Source organism: Cryptomeria japonica, chromosome 4, assembly GCF_030272615.1.
Source record: "Cryptomeria japonica chromosome 4, Sugi_1.0, whole genome shotgun sequence".
NCBI lineage: Eukaryota > Viridiplantae > Streptophyta > Pinopsida > Cupressales > Cupressaceae > Cryptomeria > Cryptomeria japonica.
The window spans coordinates 174,355,105-174,369,259 of NC_081408.1; the positions used below are offsets into that span (position 1 = coordinate 174,355,105).

The 14,155-nt window shown below is 33.7% G+C and overlaps 1 protein-coding gene across 1 annotated transcript in view; it reads left to right on the plus strand.

Annotated features, from left to right (window-relative positions):
* LOC131874998 (transcription elongation factor SPT5-like) overlaps positions 1-13,617 on the plus strand; it is a 107,087-nt gene extending 93,470 nt beyond the window's left edge. Inside the window, exon 5 of the mRNA XM_059218990.1 lies at positions 13,285-13,617. Coding sequence (XP_059074973.1) covers positions 13,285-13,617 — 333 coding nt within the window. The remainder of the gene's footprint in view (positions 1-13,284) is intronic.
* The last annotated feature ends 538 nt before the right edge of the window (positions 13,618-14,155 follow it).

Here is a 14,155-nt window from a genome sequence, read left to right on the forward strand (position 1 = left end):
GTGGATGTTATCAAATAATTGGATACTTGATTTTTATAATTAAAATTTTATGCGATGTCTGAATTGTATTCTTTTTGATAATATTATATGTGATTTTTGGAATTACTAATGTGCAAGTTTGATGTGCAGGAAAATTATTCCATGTGACCATGGAAACTATCTAGAGAATCAAGCCTAGGCCTATGTGCGATTATGAAACCAAGGGTTGTCTATTTGGAGAGACAACACCTCGTTTGTAAATGTGTTTTAATTTGTAAATGTTATGCTTGGATGTATGTTTAATTTGGAAATTGTTTAATTTATCAATTCCAAAAAAAATGGACATTTGCCATGTGTAATTTAGTGATGTGTAATTCTTTTTGTAGTGTCACTTGACACATGCATTGTAGGATGAGTTGGCATTGACATGTCTCTTTTGAGGAAATTTATTTTAGCAATGCATATATTTTAATTATCTTAAAATGGTCCCAAGTAAACCTTGGATAGGGAGTCATTAGAAAGGTCAACTCAGGGTTGACCCGTAGGTAAACTTTGGGTGGACTTCTAGGGGGTTAAACTAACTCCTAGGGTCAAGTTAGGGGCATTTTTAGTGGGCCATATGATGTACCTATGGATGAAGGCCAAATTTAGCCACGTGTCCACTCCCTAGGGCCTGTTTAGCCTCCCCAAAAATTGAGTTTCCCAAGTTGGCCGAATTTTATCTTTAGAAGAGCCTTCCTAGGTTAGATAACCCTCCTCATGAGTGGCATTTCTCTTCCCCATTCCTTTTACCCTTTTTGAGGTGTCTTGGCTAAAGAGTCTGTAAGGTATTGGGAAGAATAACCAATGAACACCCTTCACCCTTCCCAAGTGGGTTGGAAAGAGTGAGGAGTGTCTTCATAGGGAATAGTTTGGGAGGGAGAAGTTTGATCACCCACTCTCCATTTTGGAGAAGTTTAATTAATTAATAAATTTGCCATTTAGTCATGCAAAAAAAGGAATTAATTTATTACAGAAGAAGAATTAATTACAAAAGCAAGAGTTAAATTGAAAATAAAACAAATTGAATTGAGAGAGAAATCAAACTTGAGATATTATTTCTTTTTCTAAATTTAGCACTTGAAATCAGAAAAGCAATTTAATTGAATTATTGATTATTCTCTTAAATTGAAACTTAAAGCTTTTCAGAAAAAGAAGTTCAGTTGCATTGAAAAGACTCTTTTCTTGAATAAATCAAAGAATTATCTATTTTTATCACAAAAACATGGAATTAATTTAATATTATTTTTCAATGCAACTTGAACTTCTAATTTGAATGCATTTCAATTAAACTATAATTGGAATCTATCTCAAGGTCAACTGAACCTGATTTCTCAATTATTTTCAATTAATCCTAAATTGATCTTTTTTGTGAATTCTCTATAAATTCAGCCTTCAACTCTCATTCCAAACCCCCCATAGAGTTTTGAGAATACGCTTGGAGATTTATTATTATTATGCTAATTTTGCTCTGGAGTCATTGAAATATATTGTGGTGTTTTAGATTATTTACTTCCATATTTAGTTTACTCCATATTTCTATTTTTTGTTATGCAGATTAGATTTGTTTTGATGATAACACAATTTAGAAAACTCTTTCTTTGCGGGTCCACCACTTTGGCTCATATTAACCAACTTAATGGTTTTCGTTTTATCATCACATATATAGTTTATATACAAGATCATTTCTTATAATGCTTCATAATGATTAAATTAAATCATTTTTGATTGATTTAAATTTTGATTTCTCTTGAGTGTTATTCCTCTTCAAACATATAATGTGGCCATTTCAAATATTATTATTGGAGTTCGAATAAAAAGTCATTATGGGTTTGTACAGATGAAATTCAATCCCATTTTAAAACTATATGTTAGGCTCTACCCTTATGGGAGCTGCATTTATCCCCACATATAGTAAACATTTGGTTTCAATAATTTAAATATATTGAATTATCAAATTTCATAAAGAAGATGTCTTTCATTAATGAATTTGTAACAATACTAACCTTATCTGATGATCAAATAAGCCATTCTTGTTGAATTAACATTCCATACCTTGCTCTGACTTATTTTTCCAAATAATTCATTTGAACAGGGGATATGAACAATTCAGAGTAAATTTGTGGTCATGAACTGATTGAACATTATCAAATTGTGCACTCTAAAAAAGTGTCCAATCATGATTTTTGCATCCAGAATCAATGTTGAAAACCATCCAAATCATACCATGAGGTCACAGAAGTTGGCAATCATGTAGACATTTAACTAGAGATTGCAATGCAAGTGACAACTCTGACAAATTCCTTCTAAGGTGAAAGATATTAATTTCCAAAGTAGTCCCCACAATCGATTTTACCCTTATGCAAGTTCTAGATATGCATAAATTGTATTTGGTTTAAGCTCAAGAAAATTATCAAATGGATTGGTAGGGTTCCAAAACCTTGCATTGTGGTCTATTGTGATACAAGAAATTATGTGGATCAATTGGTTCAGTCTAATTGTAATCCAAGTGTGAAATAATAATTTCAACAGAAAGCCACTTTGATAGATTTTGCAATATGTAAGTAATAAAATGAATAAATCACAAATGGAATTGACCTGGGAAAAATAGCAAATGAGGTCCTAGGTCTCTAAAAACTGACACGGGAGTTCATTTTGATATAGAAAATTGAGTGGAACAATTGGATTAGAATGAGTACTTATAGGGACCAAGTTATTAACTCTCAAAAGTGGCTACTTGGAATAGTTTTGTGACTCAGAATAGTATGCACCTAAATTTCGCTATTTGACAAAGGTATCAAATTTGATTCTGGGAAGCTCAATATGGATGATCATACTTATTTATGGGTGGTAAAAATAATTGCAAGGTCAAATTGCCCATCGGGATCAGGATTCATGGGTGCATTTTTTTGGGTGTTCACTAAATTATCTCATTTAGGAGACCCTAAATTTTTGCCAAAATTTAGGGTTCCAATAGTGGCTTTGTCTTGGGATGTATGCCCCCTGTGGGCATAGAAAGAATCCAGTTTTATTTGGTAGACTAGACCATTTCCAATCACCTCCCTTCTGTAGATTATGTTAAAACTACATCTTGTGGCCCCTAGGTCCCAAAATCATGAACACTCATTTTTTCTGGATCAAACACCTGGTTCTCATTTTGCAACAACATTCCAATTTCATCATAAAGCTTATCAATTGTCATTTTTCCATGTTGTCTATATATGTTGTAATGTCTTTTATTTTTGTCTTGATGTTCTATAAAAGAATCACAACAATCTCCTTTTGTTTTCACATGACTCAAACTTTTATAAACCATTATACTATTTGGTTTATAAAGTTTTAACTTTTGAGATTTTCTAATATTTTCAAGTATCATATTATCTCTCATTTCTCTATGGACACATTCCAAATTATATGGGATATATTGTTTTTTATTCACCACATAAGCTATAAAATCTTCATAAATTATTAAGTTTTCATATTCACCAAGGTTTCCTTTCTGAAACATCCTCTTATTCACAAATACATCAATATTCATTCCTATTTTATAGGGGTGTTCCATTTTACTTGAGAGACTTTGTTTTTTACCTCTAATGCCATCTTTAGGTAAAATCCTCTTAGTAATGTCAACATTAGAATTTGAAAAAAAACTCTCCTTTATTATTCGCTTATGTGATTCATGTAGGCCAAAAGTTAAAAATTTATATTTGGGGTTATTTTTTAAGATGTACTTCATACTGAGGAGAAGGATTATTCAGAAACCCTAAATTTTTCTCATGGCACTTTTCTCTCATTTTTGAAAAAATTATATCACCAATTTTATTTGTCTGAGTTTTCTTTGGAGAATGCAACTTTTCCAATCCACAACAATGCTCCCAATTATCCTCATTATTATTTATGTCATTTCTCAATAATATTTCCTGATCATCTAGAGGTGTTTTTTCTTCATCATATAGTGGATTTGGAAAGACATAGAGATCTTTGTCAGACATACTCTGGCAGTATATCATTTCATCATTTCTATCTTCATCATTATAAAGAGGATTTGTAAAAAAATTAAAATCATCTCCATACTCACGCGACTCTTGAGTTTTTCGGTCACCATGTGTGCCCTCACCATCGTCAATGTATTTATCAGAGAAATAGCAGGACTCGTAACATGAAGTTTTTTCCACTGTATCCTTCACATTACAATCTTCTTCTATCACCTTGTCCCACAATAGGTTTGAAAAATTCTAGAAATTATTTTTAGGCGTGTGTGTACATTTTGTCTATTGTTCATAATACACCCCTTTTGCCTTTTCTTCATTTCTTTGATACTCTTTATCCAGAAAGTCTAAAATTTGTTCAATATTGAGAAAATATTCTTCTTCCTCTTTGTTACTGATACAAGTTTTTGTTCTTGTCAAAATATCCTCATGGTTTTCAGGTACAGATGAATCAACCATTTGTTCCCTATCAGACAAGTATATTTCTTCACATGGAGATAATTCTATATCATCAACAATAATCTCCTCAAGTTCTGAATCATAGTAAAAAATATCATCCATTACTTCTTCATCAGATGGGCCTTCAAAAAGGAAAAGTAGTTCTCCTATATATTCATCTTCATTTGCATCTCTTATGTTGATGTTACTCTTCTCACGCAAATCATGTAGTTTTTAATTCAATTCTTCAAAAACTAAACATGCTGATTCCAAACTGTCAGGCCCACATTCTCTCACGATCAATTCCTCCAGTATAGCTGAATTAAATTGTATATTATCAAGCATTTGGAAATAAGTCACCATTATTCTGCCAATCAATTTTTCTATAGATTCACCTTCTTTTCTTCTTATGTTGTAGAGTGCATTGCCACAATCATAATCCCATTGAATCTAATTTTGGTATGGAGAACCAATTGAAGGGCTAGTGGTTGAAGTGTTGTCTTCGATTACACCGTATAATTCTTCCATGAACCACCACTCAAGTTCTTCCCATGATGAGATATTTTGTGGGGGTAACAAGCTGAATGAGTGCTCTGTAATATCCTCCAATGTTAGCACAAACCATTTCATGATCATTTCTTCTGAGTAGATTCTAAAGGTCTCAATAAACCAATAAAATGATTTTAGATGCCCAATTGGTGATTCCCTTTCATCTCCATGGAACCTCGACATACAGATCTTCAACTCATAAGGAAATACATATGGATACTCAGGGATGTTACCAAAATCCAATGGCTTAAAACTTCTTGGAATATTCTTGCCTCTTTGTGGCTGTGGTTGCCATTGTGCATATTTTTCTGAAGATGCTTCTCCATAAAAATATGGATATTGAAACATACTGAATGCTACGGATATTTTTCATTTAATTTTCCTTTTTACAGAGTCACCACCTCTTTCATAGAGGACATAAGTTATTTCTGTCTTCTGAGTTCTCTCCCACAACAGAGTCTTAATAATTCTTCCCCAGCAGAGTCGCCAATCTGTTGGGTCTCAAATCAATAGATTGGATAGATTCTAAGAAAATGCCAACTCCTATGTTCAAACCCTCCAATTGACTTGGCCAACATATAGAGTGAACCTATTTGGTTATTAACTCCCTCACTTTAGGCTTTGCAGGACCTAGGCGGGTATACCTACTCACTAGTTGTTTTCAACGACTAGTGCTTTTTATAGCAGATTAAGTATATCTCAGAATGGTATAAGTTCCTAGGATAGAGATATAGCAGATGAGTTCAAGATTATTGTTGTAGAAACTATTTGATCTTTGTGCTGAAATTTATATGTATACACTATTGCTAATTTATTCTAGATTTCCCACTCAACTACTCCTATTACTTTTAATGTAAAAAATATGAACTGATGAGTTGTATTTTATAGATGACCAGTGCCTTTCTTTGTTGTTTGGGCTATACAGTCTTTATATTTCTTTAGGACTTATTGTGTAAACTTATGAGATAGTTTTTAAACCCACCCCCTCTCGATGAGTCTGTTAGTTACCGTTTCAATGAATTTAACCCTAACTTTAAGAGACCATCCAAGGAAAAAATATAGGGAACAATTACAATTCGCAAGTAAATCTTTTTGATCCAAATCTACAATATGAAACACATAATTTTACTAGAAGAACACAAATAACCTTATCTCCTTTAGATAATATCATAAGGAACTGCCTACAGAAAATGCAATAATCCACAACACATACGCAAAGAAAAATGATTGATTATATTATATATATTCATCAAAATAGTACAATGATAAGCTTGAGGCTATAATATACTCCCCTCCTTTCTCTCCTAATGATCCTTATCTTCGGTTTTGATTTCTCCTTTTATATTATTTAAGGAGTTTTTTCAAACCATTACAATGCTTAATAACAAAGTCATGTTGCCCTAAAATATATTAATTACCACCTTTGTTAATTTACACTACAATTTTAGGGTTATGACCCTTCACTTTGAGTGATGCAATCTTTCATTTGATCTCCTTCGCTGGCAACTTCTCGTAATAATTTTCACTTGAAAAATAATCCCTCCTTGCACAAACTGCGGGTATTAAAAATGAGAAAATACCATAATGCATTTTGTATGGATTTTTTTATTTTAAAAATGTCCACTATGAATTATCATACTCTTCTTGGTCATTGATAAAATATTTCCTTGATTGAACACTTTACCCACTTCTCATCAATGAAGTAAAAATGTTTTACTTATTTTGCACCTCACAGTGAAATAATCTTTTCTGACCTGATTTTATGTGGATGCTAACAAAGTATCATAATGCACTTTATAACATTCACCATGTAAAACTCTTTGAAATGATTTTATTTTTCTCAAAATAATTCTTCCCTTTCATAATCAAGTGAAAATACTTCACCCATCTTTTCAGCAATTAAGTTATTATTCCCACTCCATTCATTCTTTCATATGATTCATTATCATTTCCCTTCAAGTCTTGTAAAATGTTGAAGTAAATACTTTGGGTAGAATAATTCTATCCTTCTCAAATTTCTTGTAAAATGTTGAAGTAAATACTTTGGGTAGAATAATTCTATCCTTCTCAAATTTCTGAAAAATATTACCTCTTCCATCTTTAATATTTTTGTCCAACTTCAATTGAGAGGTTTTATCAAATTATTATTTGATAATTTATTTTTGCTGAAAACTAGTTTTGATAGAAATTAAGAATTTCAAAATGTTCTAGAAAGCTAGTGCCAAGAAGCAACTAACCAAGAAAACCATTTTGATAAATTCATCTTCATTAATGAGCAGATTTGATCACAATATGATGGGCTCCTATGAGGTTATAGCCTGTCATACCGTGTCTATTTTACCTTTTAATGAAATAATTCATAAAAGATACATCTAATTGCACTCTATTGGTGTAATAATACTTCAACTTAGCATATATTAATTCCTCTTCAATATGCAAATGGATAAACAATTACCTTTTAAATGTGAAAATGTTTTCTGGAAGGTTTTCATTAATTACCCTTGGTTGATTGTTCTCTCATATAATTTTATTTGTAACTTCACACCCACTTAATCTTCACACTTTTACTTGGCTGCTATGTTTTTTTCACTTATCAAAATCTCTTTATGAAAGTATATTCATCTTTCACTAATATATCTTCTTCATGAAATTTGGTCTTACACCTGCTAATTGTATTCACTTGGAGGCCCACCAATATTCTTGATTGTGTTAATCAAAATCTCAACACTATTTCGTTGTAAAATACCATTTCAGAGAAGCTATTTTTTGTTATGCAGATTAGATTTGTTTTGTTGATAACACAATTGAGAAAACTCTTCTCTTTGCAGGTCCACCACTTTGGCTCATATTAACCAACTTAATGGTTTTCGTTTTATCATCACATATATAGTTTATATATAAGATCATTTCTTATAATGCTCCATAATGATTAATTTAAATCATTTTTGATTGATTTAGATTTTGATTTCTCTTGAGTGTTATTCCTCTTCAAACATATAATGTGGCCATTTCAAATATTATTATTGGAGTTCGAATAACAAGTCATTATGGGTTTGCACAAATGAAATTCGATCCCATTTTAAAACTATATGTTGGCTCTACCCTTATGGGAGCCGAATTTATCCCCACATATAGTAAACATTTTATTTCAATAATTTAAATATATTGAATTATCAAATTTCATAAAGAAGATGTCTTTCATTAATGAACTTGTAACAATACTAACCTTATCTGATGATCAAATAAGCCATTCTTATTGAATTAACACTCCATACCTTGCTCTGACTTATTTTTCCAAATAATTCATTTGAACAGGGGATATGAATAATTCAGAGTAAATTTGTGGTCATGAACTGATTAAGCATTATCAAATTGCACACTCTAAAAAAGTGTCCAATCATGATTTTTGCATCTAGAATCAATGTTGAAAACCATCCAAATTATACCATGAGGTCACAAAAGTTGGCAATCATGTAGACATTTAACCAGAGATTGCAATGCAAGTGACAACTCTAAAAAATTCCTTCTGAGGTAAAAGATATTAATTTCCAAAGTAGGCCCCACAATCGATTTTACCCTTATGCAAGTTCCAGATATGCATAAATTGTATTTGGTTTAAGCTCAAGAAAATTATCAAATGGATTGGTAGGGTTCCAGAACCTTGCACTGTGGTCTATTGTGATACAAACAATTATGTGGATCAGTTGGTTAAATCTAATTGTAATCCAAGTGTGAAATAATAATTTCAACAGAAAGCCACTTTGGTAGATTTTGCAATATGTAAGTAATAAAATGAATAAATCACAAATGGAATTGACCTGGGAAAAACAACAAATGAGGTCCTAGGTCTCTAAAAACTAACACAGGAGTTCATTTTGATATAGAAAATTGAGTGGAACAATTGGATTACAATGAGTACTTACAGGGACCAAGTTATTAACTCTCAAAAGTGGCTACTTGGAATAGTTTTGTGACTCAGACTAGTATGCATCTAAATTTTGCTATTTGATAGAGGTATCGAATTTGATTCTGGGAAGCTCAATATGGATGATCATACTTATTTATGGGTGGTAAAAATAATTGCAAGGTCAAATTGCCCATCGGGTTCAGGATTCATGGGGTGCCTTTTTTGGGGTGTTCACTAAATTATCTCATTTAGGAGACACTAAATTTTTGCCAAAATTTAGGGTTCTAACACATCCCTGAAACAAAAAACTGGAATAGCAAAATTGGAGAATACAAGAAACAAACTCAGTGATCAAAAACTCTGTCCGTATCAGAACTAGTCTATCCTAAGTCAAAAATCTGTCCAAAACTAGTCTATGCAGGTCAAAAATTAGTCAATCTCAGAATTTGTCATACTCAGTTGTCACACTCAGGTATCAAAAAACTCAGAATTTTAGTCTCTGCCCTGTGAACAGTCATACAAGTAAGCTAATTTTTCATCCTAAATCACACCTGTGTCGTACGAGTATTCTAGTTTGTCGTCCTGCACTCAATCTTTGTTGTACGAAACAAGAACTCTGTCATTCTGACTTAAATCTTATGTCGTAAGAAATAGATATGCACTGAATCTTTTGTCCTTTGGGACATACCCATTTGTCATACGATACTAGGCAGCAACTCATACGAAATAGAACTTGGAACTATTATATTGTCGTCCGACTCAGAAAAACCTACCGTACGAGTCTCTGATTTTGTCAGTACAAAGCAATCAAACTTGCCTAAAATAGTCTATAGTGAACATAATACTGGTTATCCTCATCCTAAGCATAAATATATCAAGACAGTGTACCTCTACCATTTGCATTGCACGATTTGGTTGATCATCCTTCAGCTAGTTCAATCAACTATTTATCAAACCTAAGTCACTTAGATAACGTCTTACATAGGATAGATCATTCCTGAAGCTAGACCGAATCTTAGTCACTATTCTAGAACCAACTTAGATAAAACGTCTTATACAGGATAGATCTTTCCTGAAACCAGACTAAGTCTCAGTTGTTTTTCCCAAACAATACGTTAACCGAACAAACTAGCACTGAAATTGATCTTGACCTCTGCATCACAAACAGTTTTAGGTCACACTAATCTATAAAAATGCCTATTAAAACCAGGAGTTCTCGTAAGAAAGAAGCGAAAGGCAAAGAACAACCCTTCACATATCAAGATAACCCATTTTACATGGAGGATCCACTCCTAGACATACCTTCGTCATCAGGCAGACCAATTTTTGATGAGCCTAAATCTCCCACTATATATGAGATGGAACACAATGACAAAAATAAAGACAATAGTAACATTCACGAAAATGATAATGATTCCTCATCAAGTGAAGCTGACGAAGATATTGAACCTCCCAAGAAAGATATTCATGACTGTCAAAAAGACAAAGACTTTAGAAAAATGATGAAAGCAATCCCGGCTAGGGAGAAGGAAGACTATTTCTTAGAATTAGCAAAACAAGGTGCCAAACTTACTGCTGGCTATGATGTCCACACACTCATTACTAAAAAGGAAGACTCACCTATCCTCATAGTACACAAACGATTACAAGCCTTATAGATGGATATCACAGAACTGAAGAACAAGGATAAGTCCCCAAAACAATATTCTCTGGAGATAATATGTTTGTTTCCATTTGACAAAAATATATACATGCCTCCATTTCCTTCACAAGTTGATATCCCAAAATTTGACAAATATGATGGTACCTCAGATCCCCAAGATCATGTCAGGGAATTTTGTGCTGCCTGTATGGATTTCATGCATGATCAAACGTATCTCATGCGCCTTTTCTCGAGGAGTTTGGGGGGACAAGCCATGGAATGGTTCTCAAGTCTACCTAAAGGGATAAATTTTTTTGAAGAGGTAATCCAACTATTTTTGCAACAATACTCATACAACATTTGACATCCTATGACTATGATCGATCTTTGCAATACTAAACAGAAAATAGGAGAGCCTTTTCTCACTTTTCTCCAATGTTGGAGAAAGATGTTCTCTAGGTATCCACAACCTATCCCAGACTCTGGGAAAATGGATATATTTGTCAATAACTTGGTCCCATAACTGAAATATAGTATACAAATGCAAGTACACCCATCATTTAAGAAAATGGTAGATAATGCCATTCGAATGGAAGATGTGCCCATAAAGAAGGGGGATATCTCACCTTGGAAGGAATCACAACCAGGATCTAGCTCTAAGGAGAAGAACACGTATTGGAAATTTGGCAAAGACAACAAAAAGAATGTTGTTAATGATGGAGTAGTAGATACTATTAAAACCAACTCAAAGCCCACAATATTCAACTTGGCTAGTGGTACACAAGCACTCAAAGCTGTTGAAGCTATAGCCGAACATCCAAAGAAAACAAAAGAGTGGTTCAAAGAGAAACCTTGGCTCTCTAAACCTAAGCGTGATTTCACTCCTCTCGAAGAATCATATGAATCTGCTTTCAAGACTCTATTGGCAAACAACCCGATAACGCTACCAGATAACTCCAAGCCATATGATCCAGAAATCAAACCGGAATGGTGGAGAGAAAATGAATACTGTGACTTCCATCGGAATAAAGGTCATAACATAAACAATTTCATGAAGCTCAAACATGAGATCCAAGATCTCATAGACGCTGGTAAAATCATTGTCAGAAATCATCCGACCAATGTTGATCACAAAGCATTTAAAGACCCTTTACCTGTTTACAAACAAGGTGACTCTTCAAAGACCAAAGGAGGTGCCAAAGTAAACTATACTCATACCAGAAATGACAATGACATTAACATGATTGAGCCTTCACAATCAGAATATTACAATGTGATTATCGTCCAAGATAAACCAAATGAATCACGATATGCAAGAGCGCTGACCCATTCTCAAAAGAAAGTCACTCTTCAAGTGACTAGTTCTCCCAACCCGGCTCAAGCAAAGTCAAACCCACCAGCCCAATAAAAACAAACAAAAGGAATCAACGCTGGAGAAATTTAAAAGATTAACTTCAACATCATCCTCTGGATATAGCGTTGTTGAACAATTGAAAAGGATAAATGCTTAGATTTCAATCTTTGAATTGCTAAAAATCTCCGCTGCTCACAAAGAGATCTTAGACAAAGCATTGCTTACCACTAACATTCCAAAGAATTTAGACATTGATCAGTTTCAGTCTATGGTGGATCATCTAACCTCACCTCACTATCTAACCTTCTCTAAAGGAGATGACAACTTGCTAAATCATCCACATAACCAGCCATTGTATATTGAAGCCATGATCCATAAACATAGAGTCAAACATGTTTTGATAGATGGAGGTGCAAGATTGAATATCTGTACTTACAATCTGCTCACACAACTAGGATTCTCTAAAAATGTCATTGATCCCTCAAAGAAAATAACAATTAAAGCCTATGATGAAGAAGAAAGGAACTCTAAGGGTCTGGTATCATTGCTAATCAGAGTGGAACCTGTAGAAAGAGATGTCCTTTTCCAAGTACTTGATCTTCCTTTGTCATACAATATCTTGTTGGGCAGGCCATGGATTCATGATATGAAGGCAGTTCCATCAACATACCATCAATGCTTAAAATTCCCCTATAATGGAGTTGAAGTTAGTATTCCTGCCGATACAAATGTTGTCTGTAATGCATTGAAAAAAGGTGCAGATACTTTTGTGCCTCATAATAGGGCAGTTGGTATAAATCAAAACCCAGAAGCTTTGATGAAAGACTTAGAAAAGAGATTGAATATCACAAATCCCTACATGGATGGCTATAGAATAGAACCGGTACTCTCATTAGTCTCTCTTCCTCCATCACCAAAATAGTTGGGCAAACCATTAGAGGTTGTGAGAACACATACTCCAACTCCAAATGTCATAAATGATGGTCTTTTTGTACAGTCTTCCACTTCCCTGGTAGATGAAATAGAAGGGGATGCAGTTCTTAACTGGCTTTTTAAGGAAGATAGTCAAAATGAGGAAGTACGATACTGTGAGATTTTTCCTACTCAGTATGGTTCTAGTTACAAAATGATTCAACACATGGGATATTAAGGTATTGGTCCTTTGGGCAAACAAAAGGAAGGTATTATTGAGCCGATTCAACACATGGGATATTAAGGTATTGGTCCTTTGGGCAAACAAAAGGAAGGTATTATTGAGCCAATTCAGCTACAAACAAAATCCACAAATGATAAAGCTGGATTAGGATACACTCCAGGAAAAACATCAGATCAAAAACATGCTTCTAAGACTAAATGGAAGAAAAAGAAACTGTCTTTGACATTACAGGAGGTAAACACTCAACAAAAACTTCAAGATACCTATGAAACAGAACAAGAGGAACCAACAATCAATAGAGAAGAAACAATCATTGCTCAAGTCCCAATAGTATCAGCTACAAGACTACAAGAAGTAGAGATCCCAGAGGATGTGAGGGAGGAAGTAGAAAGGTTCAGAGAAATGTTCACACCGCTGAAAATTCCACTGACATACACTGGTAGACAACAGGTAGAAGATTTTGAGACTGACTCGAATGAATATGAATGGGATTTAGTTCACCTCTTAGACACATCCACTACAAAAACTCCAGAAGAGTCTACTACCACCACAGATGATACTTAAGAGCTGATACGCCTAAAACTAGAAAAAGAAATATGGGAAATCAGACGAAAGAGACAAGCCAACTATGAACAAGCATTGACAAAAGGAAGGATACCAGAAATCTTTTCATCCATGTACCCCTATACTAAGATAGAATAAATCAAGTATAGCACTACACAAGAAGAGTTGGAAGCTACAGAATAAGAACCAGTCATCAGTCTAGAGGAAGTTGAATGGAGTAGACGATAGGGAATCACATAGACATCAAGATCATGCCAACAAGTATGTCAGATACAAACAATAAATGACCCAAGTATTGAAGGGACTTGCATCATTAAAGATGTTAGTATTGATACCATACATGTACTCACTAAATCAATTGAAGAAGACTCGAAAAATTCATCCAATGACTCTGATGACTCTGACAATAGTCCTATTCAGGACAATATCTACTCAACATCAAATTCTGAATCATCTGATGAAAACAATGAAAACTTGTCTACTAATCTTGTTGCTGTTGAACCATAATATGAAGTCCACTTTAGTGTAGAGAACGATG